We start from the raw sequence: 23,116 nt of genomic DNA on the forward strand, positions 1-23,116 counted from the left end.
AAGTAAATGTAATTGAAGTTCTCATAAAGCTGTTAGTCAGTATCTGTTAGATACCCTCCAACTAACCCGAAGCGCGGCTGTGTGCTGAAGAAATGAACTACAGGCATGGTTGGTAGATACTGGACTCAAGGAATACACAATTTAACCATGATATTTCATGACATCCAGGAAGGCCAGAGAGATTAGATTCTGAATGTTTCTGGAGAATCTAAGGTTATCTTTGTTTCACATTCAGGGAAGTTATGGACAGAAGGGACCCATTAGGTGGTTTTCCTGGAACTGCTCAATTTTTCTGTGTGAGTTTTCTTTTTTTTCCTGTTCTCAGGCCCCTATATTCCAAGAAACTACGTGCTTACCAGTTCCCTTCAGAAACTAATCCACAAAGCTGTAAGTATCACCATGTAAAAGTTTTATCTGATAGCCTAAATTTCCCTTCCATTAATCCCAGTATCTCTAGTTTTACTCTTTTGTATCACACAAACTCAATTCCCTCTTTGCTGTTAACACCCTTCAAAAATCTCTAAACCTTCTGTTCTCCTTTAATCATCAATTTAACCAAACTATAATCTTTTAATCTTTCTTCCTAAGCAATCTAGTATTCAGTCTCATGAAAACTTTGGTTCTCCCCTGCACTTGCTGCAATTTATCAACATCTTCCTGACAATCTGGAACTTACTTTTTCTATCTTGTGAAAGCTCTGACAACAAAATAAAACAAAATAAAGCAGTAAATCTGTCAATAGCATCTTGAGACAAAGCACAAAAGAAAGGCCTGAAAGACTAAACAAATAATGAACTCAGGCTTGGACTCAAAGTCAACGTAAAATATAGTATGACTGACTCCATCATCATCATCAACCTTGATGCAGATAAAGGATAAAATTCTGCAAGACTTCCCTTGACTACAAAATGCACTCAAGGAGGCAAAGGCTGACACCCTGCCATGCGAAATTGCAAAGTAGGTCCCTGACAGACAGCATTAAGTGATTCATAGGAAAACAATGTCCAGAAAAGAAGAATGAGCAAATATGGACAGTAAGAAATACATCAGCTGAACTGGTGGTGTTTGTTTGGGTTGTTTTGGTTAAACTGTTCTTTAAAAAAAGAAACCAAATAGGGACTTAATTAGAACACTATCTATATGAAGGTGGGAGAAGGAAAAGATTTTAAGAAAACGTAAGAACACCCATCTGAGGTGTTCTTCATTAAGGGTCGTGAGGCTGGTGAAGGTGAGGCTTCAATAAGGGGAGGAAGGTAGATCTCAAGGCAGTGTCACCTAGAAAAGAATCAGCAGGATTAAAAAAAAAAAAAACAAACCAAACCACACACCAAAAATACCCTGAAACTTGGCCATGTACAAAAGAAGCCACCAACAATCCCAAAGGTTATAAAGAGATTTCTCAAAGGATGCTTAATGAACATGCTGAAGCTTCTTAAAGCAAGTCTGATAGCCTATACACCATAATAGTAATCTAATGAGCTAAAATCTATTTGATTCTACTGTAATCAAATAGATTAACAGTCTACAGTACCTTTGGAGAATGGGAACTACGGCACGTTTTACTGCAAACAACTTTGTTAAACAAAACATTCCCAAGAAAGAGGGTGAACATAACCCCTTTGTACTTATTCAGGATATTACTGTTTTCCCTGGCTTGATTTTAGTAACGCTGCAGGACTTTGCATCTAAAATTTAATGGCTCCGCTGCAGAAATGATTTACTAAGCAAACAGGTAACTTGGAACAGATGCACAAAAATAATTCCGAAAAGCTGGGCTCCGTTAAAGTAGGACTGATTCCATTTAAATCCTAAGTAACCTTACAAAATACATATAACTTATAAATTAGAAGCTTTTAAAATACTGTAAAAAAGGTTTACATAAAGCAGTATTAATAGCCTTCTATTCACAGAATATTCTCATAAGCTTGTTCAATGCTATTTTTGAAGTCTGAATTTGAAATGCTGTCAATCATGGCTAAAGCTTTTCTGGCACTAGAAAAATAACCTGAGTTGACAGTGATGACAAACAATAGTTTCAACCAGCAGTTTATCAAACTACTAAAAATGGTATGGCTGCCACTGAGAAGGATGCATGAAAGATGCATAGCAGTATGCCAGCTCTAACACCATTTCAACAACAACACTGAAAGCAATTCAGCCTTGTTTGCATTAGTGAAATTGTTTCCAACAGCTATACAAGGGAGCCACAGAGACCCACAGCTGACAGCCATTGACCGCTCCAAATTAAAAGCATTTTAAATAATAAAAAAAAGGGAGTTGAAATACAGCATACATTTATCACTTCTCTCAAACAGTAATAGCTACCTTCATGTTTTTAGTATAGTGAGCACACTATTTTTGGTTTAGGAAAAATGAGGTGTTTTCATTTAAAGGTTACTATGTCCCCTTGTTACAACACTATTTATATAAATCAGCTTAACAGGGAACAATTTGCTCAAATCAGTACTTAGTACTTCAATTCTAAAAATATCTGTGATGCACATTGTTTAAAAGATTAAAAGTATAGTATATGCAAGATATGCATACTGCAATCATTCAGGAAAAAATGTATAAAAATGGAGATATGTGTTAGATAAAGTCAATAATATATTATGCTATGGTAGAATTTATTTTAAACATTCCATACAAACATTAACTAACTTCTTGAGCATATATAGCACGTATTGATTTCATAAGAGAACAAAAATCAGAAATACAACATTTTTCTCTGAATCTTCTGAAGATCACACCATCTTCAAGGAAGTATCGAACATACCTTCCAGGGAAGGGCACATTTTCAGCATAATTCTGATGGACAAGCTTATGTGAAAGATTTTAAACAGTGAGCTGAGCAGCACCCTTCTTGTCTGACAAGTCTGAGCATGATGGTGAAGCACTGAAGTATTCACTGGAAAACTGAAAGGCAAATCCCACCACGATGCTGTAGGCAGCCAGTACCCCACTTCTAGCAACTGCCTGCTTTATTTCACACAGGTGAGCAGGCTGGGGAACGGGAAGCAAAGTTTTAGAGACCAATTCAGAATTGAACTGGTTTTGCCAACTGCTGCAACTGGTGAGGAACTCTGAAGGAGGAAGAGCATATGGCTGAAGTTAGGAGCAGAACAAACTGAAATGACATTTTACTACATGCCCTGGTAAGGTCTGATTATTGACCTCACTTCTTGTGTAGGAGTTCAGTGAAACAGCTTCAGTTTAATGTGCCCTGTAAATTCAATGACCATTTGTTATGATGACTACTGTCCACTTTGGTGACCGAGCTTCAGTTAAAAAATGATGTTTACTGAGCAAAGAGTACAAATAAGATAAACATTAATGGATCAAGCCTGTATAAATATTTATCTTCTGAAACACACTGTGTGAAACCAGGCATGAAACTGGCAAGCAATATCAGGATGGCTCAGTAGGACACACTCTGAAAGTACTGATGGCATGTTTAGTCTGTAGTGGTTTTTAGACCTACTCAACCATAGGTCTCTGACTGTTCCCTTGCCATTCTGTGTATTCCAAGGCAAGGCTAAGCAGTCATCAGTTTAACTAAGACAAAAAAAGTAGGGTCCTGCCATTCTTATCTCCCTGTCCTGAGATGCAGATTACAAAGGGAAATGCATGTGGCCTAAATTTTGGTGGGTCTCTCTGGGGCTAGAGGGCATGGCAAAACTGGTTTTGAACACACTGACCAGTGTGTCTTCCAGAAAGATCTAATTCTGCGACAGGTTCAGGCACTATTTAGACAAAACTCTTGACAATTCCCTGTCTCTCAGTTTCCTTTTGAAGTCAACTTCTGAATGCTACCAAGAAGTCTTCAAACAGTTCACCTCCAGACATCCTTCTCTTGCCACAGAGAAGGGTGAGGCCATTCTGCTGTTGACAGCATTTCTACCTGGCAAAATCTGAGGTGCTGGAGCTGAAGGAACTGAGAAGAACAACCAGTCCTCCTGTTAATTCAGCTCTCCATAGCAACAGTGCCATTGCTCTTGTCCCCTTCACCATTCCGATAGCCCTTTTCCAGGCTGTGACAAACTTGGAGATGCTAATATGTCATCCAAGGTAATAGCCAGTTCCCATTACAAGAATGCTGTTCTAACGCCAGATTGTTCATATCTGGGAGTAGATCAGCAATGGCTTTTTGTGGTTTGGGGTAATGGGAACTTGTGGAGGGTCCAATGATGCTACACCATTAGAAGAAATATTTTAAAAACAAACAAACAAACAAACAAACAAACAGGAAAAGATATAATGATGCTATTTACTAGAGGAGCTCCCATAAGGATGCTTTCCCTTACAATTCAGTTCCAAATAATAGCATTGTTTTGTCTCTTTTTTGTTTTTGACAGTGTCCTCTAGAGGTTACTGGTGCAAAGTAATAAAAATAGAAGTTCTTCAATGGTTGATCTGAATGAAAGATGTTTGGAATGACTGACAATCCAGCCACCTCTGTACACTTCAGGGGTCTCCCTTTGTGAAACATACATCCTAAGATACTAATGCCACTGAAGCCTAAAGGGTCTAAAGCATTAAATACTTGTCACATTCACCTATTGTTCCTGCAGTTGACAATGAACTAACAAGCCTGCATTGCAGCGTATTCCTTTAGCTAGGCCACCAGTGTGCTCCACTCAACGTTTTGGAGCCCTTAGCAGGAATGAAACTGCAGGGAATCTCCTGTCTAGACTGCAGGATGTGTTTCCCAGAGTCCGCTTTTGATTCTTTATTCAAAACAGACTCTGTCTTTCAGGGACACTGTCATCTCACAAAGCCCTGAAGATCTTCAGTGCTTTGGGCACTCTCCACAGTGTTCTGCCATGGAAGACAAACTAGATTTTTACCAAGGGAAATTCATCAAAGGAAAAGTGTGTGCTTGGAGATTCCAACCCCCCATTTACCCTTCTTAAGGATTCTCCTGGAACATTTCTCCTCTCTGGCAACTTCTTTCCAACATCTGATCCACTAAACACATATCTACACACTACAGTAGCTGTTTTTGTTAGGACAAAATACATTGTTCACCTCATTCCAAAAATGACATGAAAATCCAGTGCCTCTGAAAGGTTCCACATAAACGTTGGCTTTAAATGCTGAAAAGGATAAGCAGCCCTATAGAAAGGAAAACCCCAAAATAGGAAGGAAAACACAAAGATAGCAGTGATTAATTGCCAGGATGTTGTGAAATACAGATGTATACCTACAAACCTTATTACATATCATTCCATTTGAAATGAGTCAAACCATTAAAAAGTGAATTATCTAATTCCAGAGAGTTTTTTAAAAGAACAATTTTATCATGTGGATTCTGTACATTTTTTTAGAGGATGGAGAAGTGGCTGCACAATTCCTCTTTTCATAAACTTAATTATGGCTGGACCTCTGTATCTGTTCATGGAAATACGCATGTCCTTCCATATGCCTGACGCTGCAATATGTTATGGCTTTAAAAATCATACAAGAATTGAGTTTCAGATTTTCAGAGAGAGGAAACCTTTGTGATGTACCATCCAAAGAAATGACAACTTTGCTCTCCTACCCACCTATTCCTTTATCTAAAACAAACTGTCAAAACCTCTAAATATAACAGTGAAATAAAAGAACATGAGTTACTGCATAGGTGCTATTAGCACATTAATCTGATTCAACTTAGAATTGTCAGTGTCTCATTACAAGTAATTCTTACTAAAATGTGCAAGTGAGATCCAAAGTACAGAATTTATAAACAAATTAACATTAATTTGAAAACAGCTAACTACAGCCAAGTGGTTTCACTTCCAAGTGCGATTTTAGATAAGCATACAGAATGAAATGCATTGTTTTAAAAGGAAATAATTTATGGCACAAGGACCTATGGCACCATCCCTTCTCACAGATTCCAGCCACTAAATGAGTACTGTAGATGTTTCTACTGTCAGCATTAGCAATACAGTATATGTATTCTAGAACTCAGACATTTCTTTTATCATCATATCACTGATAACAAATAAGATTGTATTATAGGGAAAAAAAAAATTTATAAAGCTGCATCCCTTTATTATGTCAGACTCAATCTTGCTAAGACAAACATATTTTTAAACAAAGATGCAAAAACTATAGAAGTACATTAAGACAGAATGACGTCATTTAGAATATAATAAATTAGGGTAATTATGGGTATACCTTTTTGTGAAAAACACTGCAGAGGCCTCTCTCTAAATCTGGCAGCTTACAAAGTAGGTTTCGAATACGATCAAAGACACTGGATTCTGACAGCAGAATTTCAGACACAGCATCAAGCCGGGTATTTATTTCACTGTAAAAGAACAATCAGAAGATCAATAATAAAACTTGTGCTTCTGTTTTGTTTTTGTTTGTTTTTTAAACTTTGACTAAGGCCATATTCTCATGAACAGGTAAGTAGAACAATTAAGAAACACAGAGAATCTCATGCTTTCATTCAGGATGCAAGCAAGATCCCGGATATAAGCTCATTATTCCCTCTCTATGCTTGAAACTGCCAAATATACACTTCAGTGCCCATGTATACAAGTTCTTCTACTGGTACATAACAAGAGCAACACTGAATATCCAACTCTAAATTTGCAGGCATGTAGCCAGGGGAAGGGCAGGAGGAGTTTACATTTGAACTCCATGTAGCATACTTTATTCCAACGGGTTATAAATATTGGTTACCATTTCACCCCTCTACTTTCGATCCAGACCAACAACTGGTAATTAAATTAATCAGAACCACGGTGGGTTTTGGCTTTTTTTTTTTTTCAAAACAAACAACATCAATCTCCATATTTCTGGACTGTCGCCAGTCAATAAGGAAGCATTTTTTATGTGAAGAAACAATTCTGTAGTTATTTGTACCTTCCCTACAACAATATTCTTACAGCCACTGTCAGAAAAGAGCTTTAAAATAGCCAACCTACTGTCAAGGTTTACCTTCATTTACGCTACTGCTAATGGAACAGCGACAACTTCCAATATACCCATGAACTGGCTGTAGATTGCGGAGCTGAGGTAATCTCTGTTTCTGCTTTTTGTGCAACCAAATTGCCCCAGTGCTGCTTTCTAGGAAAAGACTGAGATTAGGGGTATATGGGTGCACCAAAAACCACGCAGGTTAGGAGTTTATCTTCAGGAGCTATCACTGCCAGTGCACGCAGCCCAAGGGAAACAGTGAAAGGCAGCGAATCTACTCTAAGACAGCAGTGAAAGAGACGTGTCAAAGCCGAATAGCACAGTTCCTCTGAATGTAGCTTTTTCATGCTCAGGCTTTATCTCTGAGGTAACTGTGCGCACTACAAAACACAGTCAACTAGGTGAACGCTGTGCTAAGATTTGCTGAGGTTTCACAACAAAAACATCTGCTCCAGATCATGTGTTTCCCCAGAGTCCCCCACCAAGGGTGCCAGTGTGTTGGAAAGCTTTATCCAGCGTTTGGAAAGTTTCCAGCAAATGAGGCTGAATCTGAAACATGACATTCCAAGAAACTTTAAAAATCCTCAAGACATCCCAGTGCTTATTTTAAAATCCTTGCATTTTCTACCAGAATGACAACTAAGCCTTTTCACAACGTTCTCCTCCTGAGACAAGGAGTTCAGAAATCCCCACGCTGCTGTGTGCGTGTCCATCCACCCTCGCAGGTTAAGAAGAAACCAGTCTTTTGATACTGACACTGCGCATACCGGCCAAGCATGTGCAAGGCAAATACAGCCTCTGTTCTCACAGACCAGCAAGATGCTTATGGCTCTGCCAGCACACAGGGATGAAAACCAAGGCTGCAATCAAAATAGAAGATTTTGGGAAAGACTGCCTGCCTTGCCCAGGGCTTTTATTGAAGAACTGCTGTGCTATTTGCCGCTGTAGCTGCTAACAAATTCTGTCCATGAGGAAATCAATGAAATTAGGTAGTTCCACAGGTTGCAGACATTACAACACACTGGCAGTCACAGGTCTTTGGCCCTGAAGGCAGACGAATCTAAGAGTCCTTGAAATTTTATTACACTGCATGTGAAAGGGAGAACATAACGACTGGATGTGCACTCGGATACACATAAATCTAACAGCATTTAAGTGCCAGGATTTTTTCAGTGACATACTGCTTTATACTAAACCAGTAAAATCATCCCCTCATCTGTCACAAATGACACAGATTCATCCCCAGAGCATCCTTGCTGTGCAACACCAGGATTTGCGGTGCCCCACGTGCCACCATCTACCTGGAGGCAGGTAGGTGAACTCCACAGCCACCATACGAACAGGGGACAGAGTCGCTGCTGCCTTCTTGACCCCAGGCACCTTGGGAACTCACTCAGTTACCTCTGAATGGGACAATAGGCTCTCCCATCACGCCACAGCACCCAAAATATTCCACTCCACTATCCTGTTGCAGGTCACAAGAATACCTTCTTCTTTCTCTCTACCACCAGTGCAACAGCTCAGGCCTATGGAGGCCGTTTTCAGCACAGAATGCACCCAAGCTTTAAATCCTGTCCTTAAGAGCCACCATCACGTATCTGGTGTAGACTGGCAGGGCTACTAAAAGTTATGCAACCAAATAACCAAAGAACAAGCTGTTGGCATCTACACAGTGTATTCAAGATAGCAGAGGTTTAAGCTTTATACATCAATTACTGAGGCGCTCTGAACTACAGATGGATAATGGAGAGGATATTGAAAAGTGTTATTATCAGTAACAAAGTAATAAAAAACCCTGAGTACGCAGCTTTGAAGGTAGCAAATAGTCACGCTGAAATTTTGAAAGGTGAGTGTCATCAGCCACAAACACATTGTCATGGAGAATTATTAAAATTCACTGTACTTGAGACCCTGGAACACTCCTCTGTGTGAAGGAATACTGAACTGTTAAATTAAAAACATGTGTATCCTAAAGAAAAAAAGAATTTGTATTTTTATAACAAAAATAACACGCAAGCAGCAGAATTCTATTCCAGAACACTGTCAATTTAAACAGCATGATTATCTCTGTGGCAAATTGAAAACATACAGTAATATGTAAAATAGATGCAGATATTAAAAAAACTCCTCCCTTCAAAGCTTAATCTGCACTTTAATCATCCTCACATATGGCTATGTTACTGTAGCTCCAGTAATCTAAAACTAAGCATCCATACAGTTTTTCTGCTTTAATCCTACAACTAAGAAAGAGTCAGGGAAACAGCATCCAGTAACAAATGACCCATTTTTCTACCTGTAAACAAAACATAGCGAGATTCTTATTTCAAAAGTCAACAAGTACAGTCAGAAAGTACGATGAAGAATTAGGTAAAACTCCACATGTATCAAGAAGAAATATGATAAAACCAGCCAATTATGCATTTTGAAAAATCATTTTAAACTTTAAATATTTGTACTTAAACAAATCTTGTTGAAGACCAATTTATTATACTGATCAGTTATTAAACCTTCTCAAAAGAAATTTGTTCTGCAGAGTTATTAAGCATATTTACTGTAAAGTTTGGGGTTTCTAATCTCTGCCTGATTAGGAAAACAACCCCACCACTAGAAAATTTGAATCTAGCATTATACAAAGAAACTCAACAGCTTATGCTGTCTCACATTTTATAAATCGGTTACTACTTCATTCTCTATTTAGACGCAATATTAGCCTATTCTCTCCCATCTGTATAAACATCAGCATCAGAGGTCTATCCAATTTGCCAAATAATCTTCTGTGAAATAACGTAACATAAGTCAGTTGACTACAAGCAATAAGATTACTTCTGCCATACTCTCCATCTAAGAATAGCATCATTAATACTTTGTAATGTATTTAAACATAACATAATCTACCTGCAGAATTTTTTATTCTAGTCATTTAAGAGAACTGCTTGAAATTATATCTTGAGATGCTCCCCTGTATTATTCTGCTTCCAGATACATGAACATCACAGAAAATTAGCAAATACGAAAAGATTTAAATCCCAAACTAAAATTTTGAGTCATAGAGTCACAGAATAGTTTGTGTTGGAAGGGACCTTCCAAGCCCATGCAGTGCCACCCCTGCCATGAGCAGGGACATCTTCACCAGCTCAGGTTGCTCAGAGCCCCGTCCAGCCTGGCCTGGGATGTCTCCAGGGATGGTTCAGCCACCAACTCTCTGGCCAACCTGGGCCAGACTCTCACCACCCTCATGGTGAAGAATTTCTTCCTAATATCTAATCTCAATCTACTCTCTTTCAGTTTAAAGCCATTACCCCTTGTCCTATCACTACACACTCTTGTAAAAAGGATATAAGGTTTTATTTGTATGTAAAGTAAATAAATACAAATTTATCAGAAATCTATTAACTGTCTCTCTTAAACTTAGGATAAATGCAAAACATATTAATTCATTCATCATGGTAAGGACATAGCTAAAGTACCATTAATGTATAAAATTGAAATTACTTTTATTAAATCTGTTTAAAGATCACAGCGATATGTAAAACTACCAGTCACAAGAATTCAACACCTGAAAAAAAACATAACGAAGGGTGTGAAACAACAAATATCGCTTCCCATGAACTATATTACCGAGAAAAAATCTTGGCAGTCTCCTGCCTAACTACAGCATTTCAGAGAAAAAAATGTATCACTTAAACATTGGAAAAATGCAAGATACACACGGATATCAATTGTGCCTGAGGAACTGCTTGAAGTGGAAATTGCTGGAAGCTGAGTGCTCCAGGGAGGTGACATTACTCGTGTCCTGTTCTCACATGATTTTCAAACACAGGGCAAGGTGAAGGCTACTCTGACACCTGTTGTTTCATATTTTGTCTCATGCATTTTGCTTTTTTCCTGACCTTCCTCCAGAACACAGCTTACAAATGAAGACTTTATATGAGCTGATTAAGTTAAAGACCATGTGAAGTAGTACAGAGTGCTCTCTGCTTTACATCACTCTCTTTCATAACGCGCAATTAATGTCATCAAAACCAAAAGCCGGGGTAGTATTACTACTGTGCAATGAATAAACTGTCTATGTTTTTTAAAGAACAAGCAAGCAAACAAAAAAACCCTATAGTCTACCTCTGGCTTTTCTACTTAACTGGCTACGTTAGAATCTGGCTCACTTTATGGGAGAAATCCCAAATTGTTAAATTGTGCTATGCCCGCTGTAATTTTTTGCATTAGCAACGACAAAGTACGAGCAAGGGTAATTATATAATAATTACTACAGTGAAATTTAAGCGAAATCTAAAAAAAATTGACAGCCTTCTGGCTCTGTTCACTTCTTCCTTCTATATGCAGGAAAAAGAGTTATATACTCCCAAAACTCCTAATGTGTCATCCCCCTCCAGAGAGGTCCAACATTCCCCTAAATAAACATGCAGCCATGAGAAGACAATATTCCTGAATGGATCCCAAATACTTAACAGCAATATACAAGTAAACTTTGTCTTCACATCTGTTAAAAGAATGCATAAAATATGCAAATGATAATCAAACACACTTGTTTATGTTCACACACAATGTATTTCAGCTATTTGTGACATAAAAAGGGAACCGTTAGCTACTTCAGCCAACATGAATGAATGCCTGATTACTACATTTACAAGGAGTTAGACGCAGCATTCTCTGGTAGCAAAACACAGCTAGCAAAAATGAATGAATGCATGTGATGATGCTGCAAGCTTTTTCTTTACTACAACAATTTTGAGATCTCAGTCATATGCCGTACGTAACCTGCATTTGTACATTTTATATTGGCACTGATGCTATAAAATCTTTATTCTTAGGAGCAAAATTTAGCCTGTGAAATTCTGCTGTAGGATGGATGGATTTTTTTTCCTAAAATCACTGCTGCAAATGAAGATTCTAATCCAGCTCTGGATTATGATCGTATCAAACAGCAACCAGTTTAACTCTGAATTAAGATGCGTTTATTTAAAGACCTTTAGGTAGTTTGTTTTACTGCCCAGATATCTTAATTGTGGGAACAAGGACAATGTAAAACTTGGAAGACTTTTCCTTGGGATGGTACTTTGTGTATAGAAGTATGAATAAACCAGCATACATTCAAAGAAAGAGGATTTAGAACAAGCTATTTTTATAGGAGCAAAAACATGTCATTGCCAACATCACTATAAAGAGCCCCTCTTCTTCCCAGTTCTACAGTATATATCTTCCAAATAAAAGTCACATAGCATTAGTAATACCAATTTACACTCTTTCTTGTCTTTAGTGGTAGATGAGGAACTGTCTGCAGTTCCGAATTGTATAGTTCTGAATTTGCTAAAGCTACAGTCATTCTATGCTTTTGTAGGCAAAGTATATTAAAACTAATAGTAATCACTGATACTATCCTACAAAGCTTCAATAAAAGCATAGTCTCATCCAGAATGGGGAGGAATGGGGCACAAAGGCTACTAGACTCACAGGAAAAAACTGAAACCTTATTTTTGAGGGGTAATTATTATTTTGGTTTCTCTAGCCTGCAAAGCACAGGTTGAAATATTTTTCACAGCTGTGTAAATACATGCAATTTTTCTCCTTCCTTGTGATTTAAACAGCAGCTTTAACTCAAATATATCAGGAATAGTGTGGCCAGCTGGACTAGAGAAGTGATTGTGCCACTGTACTCAGTGCTGGTGAGGTCCCACCTTGAATCCTGTGTTCAGTTTTGGGACCCTCATCATAAGAAGGACATGGAAATACTAGAGAGAGTGCAGAGGAGGTGACGAAGCTAATGAGGGCCCTGGAGCACAAGTGTGATGAGGAGCGGCTGAGGGAACTGGGGCTGTTCAGCCTGGAGAACAGGAGGCTGAGGGGAGACCTTATCGCTGTCTACAACTACCTGAAAGGAGGTTGTAGCATGGAGGGGGTTGGTCTCTTCTCCCCAGTAATAAGTGATAGGATGAGAGGAAATGGCCTCAAGTTGTGCCATGGGAGGTTTATTTTGGATATTAGGGAAATTTTTTTCATGGAAAGGGTTGTGAAGCACTGGAACAGGCTGCCCAGGGCAGTGGTGGAGTCACTATCCCTGGAGAGGTTTAAAAGACGTGTAGATGAGGTTCTTAGGGACATGGTTTAGGGGTGATCTTGGCAGTATTGGGCTAATGGTGTGCCTCGATGATCTTAAAGGTCTTTTCCAATCAAAATGATTCTATGATTCTAAATTGACTGCAAATAAATGCAGGCAAGAAACTACACAGATAGTTCCAGCCACTGAAGTGCCATATTCACTTGTGGCAATGTGCCTTGCAGACAAGAACATGAAATATACCACAGTAAAGCTGAAATATGTGAACAGGTTGGGGTGAACCTGGGGCCAAAAGGGTGAGCTCATCTTAAATGGGGTTTAAGTGTTTGATTCGCTGATACCTCTTGCGGCAGCCAAGAAGAGGCTTTGTCACCATCTATTTCACGTGGTCCAGAATATATAACAAATTATTTCCACCATGTATTTGATGTGGTCTGGAAGACTCCTCCATCCTTTCTCTTGCTGCGACACTAGCACCAGAGATACCAGCAGGGTGCTGGTCGCGGATGTGAACTGGGATCGTTGAGAACACTGAGGCTTGTGTTGGCTACAGCTTCCCACTGGCTCAGGATCTGCACAGAGAGCAGGGAGAGGGACCCTCACCCTTCAGGTGGGGTGGGCAATGCCCGCTTTTATCTCAGAAGTTCTCTGTTACAGCAAAGGCCCAAAATGTTGATGAAACCTTTGATCACCACTCCCTTCCCCTGGCACACTACATTATGATAGAGGCTTTTAATTTTTCACTCTACATTTACTCCAGTGCATTAAGCATATTCTGTGGCTTGCAGTACAGCAAAACTGGGACATGTATCCCCAAACTATAGATGTGAAATTGTGTGGGCAACAGGGTTTGTTTGCTTGTTTGTTTGTTTTTCTATTTCAACACAAGCTGATAAGGACAAAGCCTGTTCACCCCAAAGCCCTGAGCAAGCCTTCCATGCTGGAAGATGCATGACTTCTGAACTCGATGTTTAGGGCATTCTGCTCTCCAAAATCTTATTCAACTCATTACATTACCTTCTGCACTTCATACATGACATATTAAAAAACTAAGAGAGTCAACAGACTATTAAAGAAATCCAATTTAGGTGCTTGTGGATCACTCTCACTCAATCTGTTTAAGCCACTGCAAAGCACGAATATCCCCCAAAAACAGCAGATACCACTCCAAAGAGAGACAAAGCATTGTGCAAATTATTATGTTAAAGTAACACACCAAAACAAACATTTTATCACTTCCAGTGATCCACTCCTCACACCTAAGATTTCAAAATTTTGCACTAGATACATTTCTAACTCACCAAGCACTTTTGCAACCAAGGCAAACACCAGCATTTCAAGATTATCTTCCACTCAGAGAGCAAAATCTCTACCTTCTCCCTGGCTACAGTACTAGAAATGACACTTGATGATGTCCACCCACTGATATTTAAAACATATTCTACCTCTCCATGAATAGATGAGGGATGAAAAAAAAACAACAATCTCTCTTATGCAATGCTTTCTATACATACAGGCCACAGTGTTCTCTGCATAGGAATGGAATTCTACACATATTCCCCTACAGTGGCTATAAATTGCTCTGTATGATACATCCATCATTTATCTCTAGTTCTACTTTAAGCATCTAGTCACAGCTTCATTAGCTTTATAGACTGATCTAATATGAAAATAATAAACCTCTATATAATTGTGCCACTCATCTACCTTTTCCAGTTTTTAAATCTTTGTTCAACTCCAGCCTACATTGAGGGAAGAGTTTGTTTGATCTCAATAAAACAAATTTCCTACAAAACGTGCAACGATCAACAGCTGAGCAAGGCACAGACACAGATTAATAATCAATGAGGAAAAGGATGCAATATTTTTTCCACAGTTGTCTAATCTGTTTGGACTCCAGACCACACAAACAGCATTGCTATAGCTTGGAGCCACTCATAACACTTAGAGAACAGGAACGGGAGATGCAAAAATGACGGTGGGAAGGAGTAATTATGGATATAACAGAGAGACAAGGAAAGACAAATTGGGCAGACACGAGCCTTCAGATTGTCCATGTCAAGGGCAGCAACTTCCTTGCACTCTCTTTTGTACCACCACCACAGGACAACGCATGCATGGTAATCAATAATAGAATAAGAAAGATGCAAACCATATCCAGGTTTGCTTAACCAAGCCTATGTTAAGCCTATCTTTCTCTTCTTACTGTAGCTGTTCAAAAGGCAATGATTGTTTCACATCAACTTCAGAAGTTCTGAGATTAACTTTGCATTAGGAAAGAAATTATTTTTACAGTTACACATATAAAAAGATATAAAGATCACACTGTGTTACCACACTGTACCCTGAGACCCATCCTTAACTCTTTTGCTGTTGAGTATGACAATACACAGCTCTAGTCCTCCTGCTGAAATTCCATTGTCTAACAGGGAAACAGCACGTTTTATTCAGTCAAAAATGTTCCAACCAACTCAGCTTTCTATTTCCTTTACTTTCCACTCCCCTCACAAAAGTTAGGTGAAATGGAACTTCCATTTCAAAGGCAAGATAGGCAATGGGAGATAACGCTTCTGTAATCCACAAAGATACAACTCCTACAAAAATCAATGGCTTTCCTGATTCCTGCTAAAAAGCTCAGTCCTCAATGACTCATACATTCTTATCATCTTGGTGAATAAGTGAGGAAAAGCCACCATCCTTGTTTAAGCCTTTTTTTTTTCATTTTTCCCAAAGTCACACATTCCTAACACTTAAAATCTTTTATTGGAAGTGTCTCCAAATGTATTACATCACAGATGACCTAATGGATATCTTCAAGTTTGCCCAAACGAGACATGTGTACACATTCTGCCTTTATTCAACCTAGTATATGGTTTCTCCCCTGGAAATTTAGTCATCATCCCAAGTGATTTTCAACTATAAGGCATAAAGCAGTAATTACACCCTCTCACTTTCTGATACACTAGGGGAAAGGTACCTACCCACAGACTGGGAAAGATGCAGTACAGAAATCTTACTTCCCCTGAAAATGTCACCCCAGGAGGCACAGGTGAATTACAATTACGGAATGTTCTCTAAGTGCCTTTGTGTGCATTACTGGAAACAATGCTGCCGAGTGTCTGATGCACTAAGTATGTAAAATTACAACTTAGAGTCAGAAACGGAAAACAGAAACAAAACAGATTTTCTAGCTTCAGCTGAGGAGTACTGTCAACTCCAAGTGTGGAACTTCATCCCATACCAAGAAAGAAGGATGAAAAAAAAAGTAAATATCAACATCTAGAAGTAGCTAAAAGCAAAGAGGAAATGGGAAAAACCAAAACTGCAGACTTGTAAAGCTGGTTCTGTACTGAGACAAGGGAGAATTTAAACTAAATTTACTGGTTAAGAAAGCAAGCCTGAAGTCCCCAGTCGAGTAGTTTTCTACCTGCTGTAACCAGGTAAGAAAGAACTCTGCCTATTTTACTGTTGAATGTTACTTCGCCTGCTGCATCACACATGGCATAATTTGGGAGAAAAATGGTTAGAGGCACCTCTTCTCATGTCCCCAGTGCCACCACCACACCACACCAGCCTGTGCTCTGGCTCCCCCCCGCTGACAACTTTACAAACTATCCCCAACAGGTCATAAGGTGCCCCAAGAGCAGGAAAAGAAATAAACTAATTTATTTCCATTTATTCCCACAAAGTGGCCCAGAAATTCTATCTAAATGCTTTTAAGGTGAACACCAGGCACATAATCAACGTCCATAAAGTCTAATGCTACTTAGGATGGTTACATCAAAAGCCTCTTTGAAGTGGCTAAGATACATAAAAGCTATTTTCACAAGAATTAGAAGAAGGCATACTGAGAACAACTTCTTAGATTCCTGTCCCACAAACAAAATTAACAAAATAGGAAGGAAAATATAGTTAAGAGTTTTTCTTATGCCACTGAGAAAAGATACTTACAAAAAGGCTAACAAGACAATTAAGCAGTGATGCTGCAGAAGTACAGTGCTTTAGTATAATCAATCTGGTCAAGGCAAAGAAATGCTCCCACAGAAACATTTGTAAACTACCAACAAGACCAAGATGCTATAACATAGGTATACCTCACTATTTAAAACTGTTAAATATAATAATTAAAAAAACCATTTTAATACATTTTTTAAAGTAAAACAGAGGGAAAAATTACTTTAGACAACCAAACCAAAAGGAATTTCCAAATGCTATAGTCGAAGTGAACAAAGCGACAACTGAGTAAACTCTACATAGAAAATGCCCAGCAGATGGACATTCAAAGGAATACATTCAAAGATGTAAAATGTAGGCAACAAACATTCCATGGACTCAATACTGTTATTTACTACATATTTAAGTACAGCACTCCAATAAGCCTGTAAAGAGAAATTAGAAAAGATGGAGTCCATTTCAAGACAGGCACAAGTAAAGCCAAGCTGATAGTACTAGAAAATAAAGCATTTCTAAAGCATTAATAAAGCACAATTCAAAATACAAAATGACCCAACAATCTTTGCAGTTCAGAGCTAATGAAAAAATAAAAAACAAAACCAAAACCAACCAACAACAACAACAACAACAAAAAACCACAAAAAACTTTCATATGCAACACACTGTATGCAGGTTAACAGAAACATCCAAACTTAATTTAGAAAAAAATCAAATACTTTAAGGATCTAAATACTTTTGAAGCAAGAAAGACATCAAATGTTAATTGGCAGGTTTAAGAATAAAACATTCTCCAACAGCAGGCAATCCTCATCCATTGTCTGAAAAACGACTCTGAATTATCACGGAGTCATAGAATAGTTTGGGTTTGCAAGGACTTTCAAAGCTCATCCAGTGCCCCCCCTGCCATGAGCCGGGACATCTTCACCAGCTCAGGTTGCTCAGAGCCCCGTCCAGCCTGGCCTGGGATGTCCCCAGGGATGGTTCATCCACCACCTCTCTTGACAGCGTGGGCCAGGCTCTCACCACCCTCAGTGTCAAAAACTTCTTCCTCATGTCCAGCCTGAATCTCCCTTCTTTATTTCAAAACCATCACTACATGTCCTGTCATAGCACGTTCTGCTAAAAAGTCTGTCCCCATCTTTCTCATAGGCCTTCTTTAAGTAAGTACTGAATGGCTGCAGTAAGCTCTCCCTGGAGCCTTCTCCAGCTGAACACCCCAACTCTCTCAGCCTGTCCTCCTAGCAGAGCTGTTCCAGCCTCTGATCATTTCTGTGGCTCCTCTGGCCCCTCTCCAACAGGTCCATGTGTGTCCTGTGCTGAGGACCCAGAGCTGGACACAGGACTCCAGGTGGGGTCTCACCAGAGCGGAGCAGAGGGGCAGAATCACCTCCCTCCGCCTGCTGCCCACGCTCCTTTTGATGCAGCCCAAGATACAACTGGCCTTCTGGGCTGCAAGTGCACATTGCCAGCTCATGTGCAATCATACCTGAGTACCCCCAAGTCCTCCTCCTCAGGGCTGCTCTCAATCCCTTCATCCCTAGCCTGGACTGATACTGGGGGTTGCCCCGACCCAGGTGCAGGACCTTGCACTTGGCCTTGTGCAACTTCATGAGGTTCACATAGACCCACTTCTCAAGCTCATCCAGGTCTCTCTGGATGGCATCCTGTCCCTCAGGAGTGTCAACTGCACCACTCAGCTTGGTGTCACCTGCAAACTTGCTGAGGGTGCACTGGATCCCACTGTCCATGTCACTGATGATGATATTGAACAGTGCCACACCCAGTATGGACCCCTGAGGGACACCACTTGTCACTGGTGTCCATCCAGTCATTGTGCCATTGACCACCCCTCTCTGGTGCGACCACCCAGCCAGTTCCTCATCCACCGAACAGTCCACCCATCAAATCCATGGCTCTCCAATTTAGAGAGAAGTACATTGTGGAGGACCATGTCAAAGGCTTTACAGAAGTCCAGAGAGACAATATCCACAGCCCTTCCTTTGTCCACTGATGTAGTTACTCCATCGTAGGCAGCCACTAGGACATGACTTGCTCTTGGTGAAGCCATGCTGGCTGTCCTGAATCACCTTCCTGTCCTCCATGTTCCTTAACACAGCTTCTAGGAGGATCTGTTCCATGATCTTCCCAGGCAGAGGGGTGAGACTGACAAGGCAGTAGTTCCTGGGATCCTCCTTTCTACCCTCTTTGAAAATGGGTGCGATGTTTCCCTTTTTCCAGTCACCAGGGACTTCACCTGACTGCCATGACTTCTCAGATATTATGGAGAGTGGCTTGGCAACTCCAGCCAATTCTCTCAGGACTCTGGGATGCATCTCATCAGATCCCATAGATTTATGTACGTTCAGGTTCTTCAAGTGGTCACAAACCAGATCCTCACAGTGGCAGCGACTTTGCTCCCTCAGTACTTGCTTTGCAGTTCATGCATTCGAGAGATCTAGGAAGAGAGCTTGTCAGTGAAGACCGAGACAAAGAAGGTGTTGAGTACCTCAGCCTTCAGGGTCCTGACTTTACTCCTCACCTGTCCCGCATCCCTCAGGACTACAAACTCCACAAGCGCATGATCACTGCAGCCCAGGCTGCCTCCAGTCTTGATGCCACTGATTAGTCCTCTTACACTGGTGACCACAGGATCCAGTGTTGCATCTCTCCCGGTAGGGCTCCCTGTTACCTGGCTTAGGAAGTTATCCTCAATGCACTCCAGGTGTCTGCTGGATTGCCTACAGCTCACCATGCTACTTGTCTAGTGGTTGTCAGGGAGGTTGAAGTCCCCCAGCAGGACAGGAGCCTGCAAGTGTGATGCATCTCATAGCTAGAGTAAGAAGCTTCATCAAGCTCCCCATGATTGGGTAGCCTGGAGTAGACACCAACCACAAGGTTTTTCTTGACTTGGTCTCTGATTCTTACCTATGAGCTTTTAACCTGCTCCTGGCCATTCTTCAGAGACAGCTTTTCACACCCTATCCCCTCCACCTTTTCTTCCTTGCCTGTTACTTCTGAACAGCCTGTAGCCATCGATTTGCCACACTCCAGTCATGGGATCCATCCCACCACATTTCAGTCATGGCCACTATGTTGTAGCTTTCCAGCAGCACTGTGGCTTCCGACTCCTCCTCTTTGTTGCCCATGCTGCGTGCATTGGTACAGAGGTACTTCAGCTGGGCTGTTGGCTGTGTCACCTTCTCAGAGGAACACCTCTTAAATCCTCTGAAGTGTATCACTGGTTCCAGTTGGCCTTTATTAACTCAGGAGCCCCTGGCTCATCTCCAGAAGACTTCAATTAGAATGGCACCCAATCTGATTTCTCAACAGGAATTTCTAATTTGCTTCAAACCTACTACTCTGAACTACTTAAGGTTCTGTGCCCAAACACAGCGGTCTAACACTTTTGAACCATATTTTCTATCCTGTATTTTTGTCCGTATTTTCTATCATATCATTTCCTTTGTAAACTGTACCATGGATCTCAGGTCCTCAGGAAAAATAAATACATAGTGCATACTTAACACCATAATTGTAAAATACAGATTAAGCCCATAAAGAAATACCTCACCTGGATTTCATGAGGGGCTGGGTAACCCATTTCTTCAATTTTCGACGTCCAAAGGAAGTTTTAGTATGATCCAAGACCCAAAGTAGGCTTCCTTTTATTTTCATATCTGTCTAAAATAATAAAAACAGCACAATTATTTTTAACTGAATGATCAATGATGTATTGAAAGGATCTTAATATACAACTTGAACATTTTATTTAGGATTGAAGATATGGCAACTACATGTTCATTTACCAATCTTGGTCACCAACAATGCCCTACTTAAAGTACCTACAACAGTCACAAGATACTTATGTATGTTTTTCCTTTTGCCATAAAATCTTTTTAGGAAATGACTGGAATAAATTAAACAACTTAAATGGAGTCTGTGCATAAAGGTCTATACAGTATCACACAAGAACAAACCAACCCTACTGCAGTCATATCACAACTACAGTTGCTCAAGAACTCAAACTTTAGGAATGCTCTTTGCTAGTTGAAGTGCAATAAAGTTCCTAAATCATACTAAACACCAGCACAGATTAACTCCTATTTATGCCTCTGAAAAAGTAATCCTCCTTCAGTTTGATCCCATTTAAAATAATTTAAACCTTCTGGGAAAGACTTGCAAACTAACTTAACTAACTTCATTGAGAACAGTGTGTCAAACAGCTGTGAAAATCTCAGCATTTATTTAAAAAAAAAAAAAATATATATATATATATATATTTGTCCTTACCTGATTCTGTAAAATTTCAAGATTTTTCATTGTTGTCCCATTTATTGTCATGTATTCCGTTTCACTTGACAACTGTTTGAAATTGCTAGGGAGAGGAATTTCATATGTTATATTTTAAATTTGGGCACAAACGTAATGGTGAAATGCTGTCAGCTCTCTCATATTAGAGGATTCCTTAGGTATGCAAAATTAAAAAAAAAAATCAAGTAAGAAATTAAAATCTATTTACATCGATAAAAGAACATTAATAAGTTCTTCTGATTTACTGCTTGGGAAAACAAGATTTATGACTGGCTTCCCAGTTTCCTACAATGGCTCTCACAAATCTCAGGATAAAATCTACCTCTCCTGTTATCTAATCCTGATCCACTAAATGGTTAAGGAAGTACCCCTTCTTCGGTCTACGAAGAAATTGAAAAAGTATGTTTTCGTCAGTGTTCTGTTATGATCCCTGTAGGATTAGGTACAGAGATAGGCCTAAGAATTAATACTTCGAGAGTGGAACAGATGTTTAACCCAACTCATCATGAAAACAGCATATCAAAATACATATTCTCAGTTTTTACTACTGCTACTAATTTAAACAGTCTGTTAGTGCAATTATTTATGAAAATAAAAATTGCATATACTTAAACTATTTGATTTTATTTTTAATATGAAATAACCAAAACAATAAAAATTACTTGACTTTTTGATACGCCCTAGTGGAATTTAATGAGACCAATGCAGAGTTTGTGGTAGCTTAGAATCAAGGTTAATAAAATAATTGTACTACATGTATTGAGTACAAAAATTATTCCAGTCTCAGACACACACATGTGGTAGTTCGGACCACGAAGTGAAGTGCAAGATCCTCACTAAATGCTTCTGACAAACCAAGTCATGATTGTCTAGGTTAATCATACTGCTGACTGCCCTTTGCAAAAAATCTAGGGCACTCTTCATTGTCTTAGACTAAACAGAATGACTTGCTGGGTAGGATTTAAAACTGCTTTCTTGATTTTTCACCTTTTTTTTTTTTTTTTCAGTGTGTTTGATTTTAAACTCTTTGGGGAACACTGAAATGCTCAACCTTTTCAGCTAGGCACATACAGCTGCATTATTGCTATATTAAAAACAAAAACAACACAAAAACTTTCAGAAACATGAAATATTCAGAGAATAATGTTCTATATTTGTGTTGTATGCAGGTGTTTGGGCCTGCTAGCAAACTTGTTCCCAAATAATGGGTCAAATTAGAAGTACTTTCCACAGAATTTTTATTTTTTTTAAAGCAGATTCAACTAAGTGCCCTCAAAAAGTTCAATGAGAGTTTGGGAGCACAGCCAAGTCAGAATGGTACCCACAGTCATAATTATTCTGCCCTACTGTGCTATCCCAGCAAAGAAAGTTGACCAGCAAAACAAAACCTTGGAGGCAAAAGCAGCAGCGCATTCCAAAGTACACAGTATTATAAGCAACAAAACAATACTTTCTTTTATTATCTTCAGTCACAACTGCTGATGCTGGCAAAAAAATAAATAGGGATGATTTCTGCTTGGCTCTCAATCCCTACGATCAATAACAAAAACCACCTACTCTTCCAAAAGCACCTTTTCTGTGTTTAGGACTTACCTAAACTGCAGTTTCCCCATTTGCTGCGTTTCAATTTACCACTACTCAAGCCTGTGATCTCTGAAGCCCAGCTGGGTAAGAACCATGTCTTTCCAGCTCTTCCTAAAGCAAAAAGGATGCTTTTGGTTGTTTCTATCAACCCTAAGTCACCCATACATGACTTTCAAGGTTGTGGATTTACTGGTTCTAGTTTTCCCTACTCAATCTGGCTTCAGAGAATGTAACAGAGTGTATTCTGTTTATAGCAAGCTTGCTCTCCAGTAGTATTTAAAG

The 23,116-nt window shown here is 39.4% G+C and overlaps 1 protein-coding gene across 1 annotated transcript in view; it reads right to left on the bottom strand.

Annotated features, from left to right (window-relative positions):
- MSH3 (mutS homolog 3) overlaps nucleotides 1-23,116 on the bottom strand; it is a gene marked incomplete at its 3' end in the record, with an annotated part of 123,288 nt that overhangs the window by 50,601 nt on the left and 49,571 nt on the right. Inside the window, exons 11-13 of the mRNA XM_080362192.1 lie at nucleotides 21,230-21,314; nucleotides 20,511-20,620; nucleotides 6,166-6,298 (exon numbers count right to left, since the gene is read on the bottom strand). Of these exons, the coding sequence (XP_080218318.1) occupies nucleotides 6,166-6,298; nucleotides 20,511-20,620; nucleotides 21,230-21,314 (328 nt within the window). The remainder of the gene's footprint in view (nucleotides 1-6,165; nucleotides 6,299-20,510; nucleotides 20,621-21,229; nucleotides 21,315-23,116) is intronic.

This window comes from Nesoenas mayeri, assembly GCF_963082525.1.
Source record: "Nesoenas mayeri genome assembly, chromosome: Z".
Taxonomy (NCBI): Eukaryota; Metazoa; Chordata; class Aves; order Columbiformes; family Columbidae; genus Nesoenas; species Nesoenas mayeri.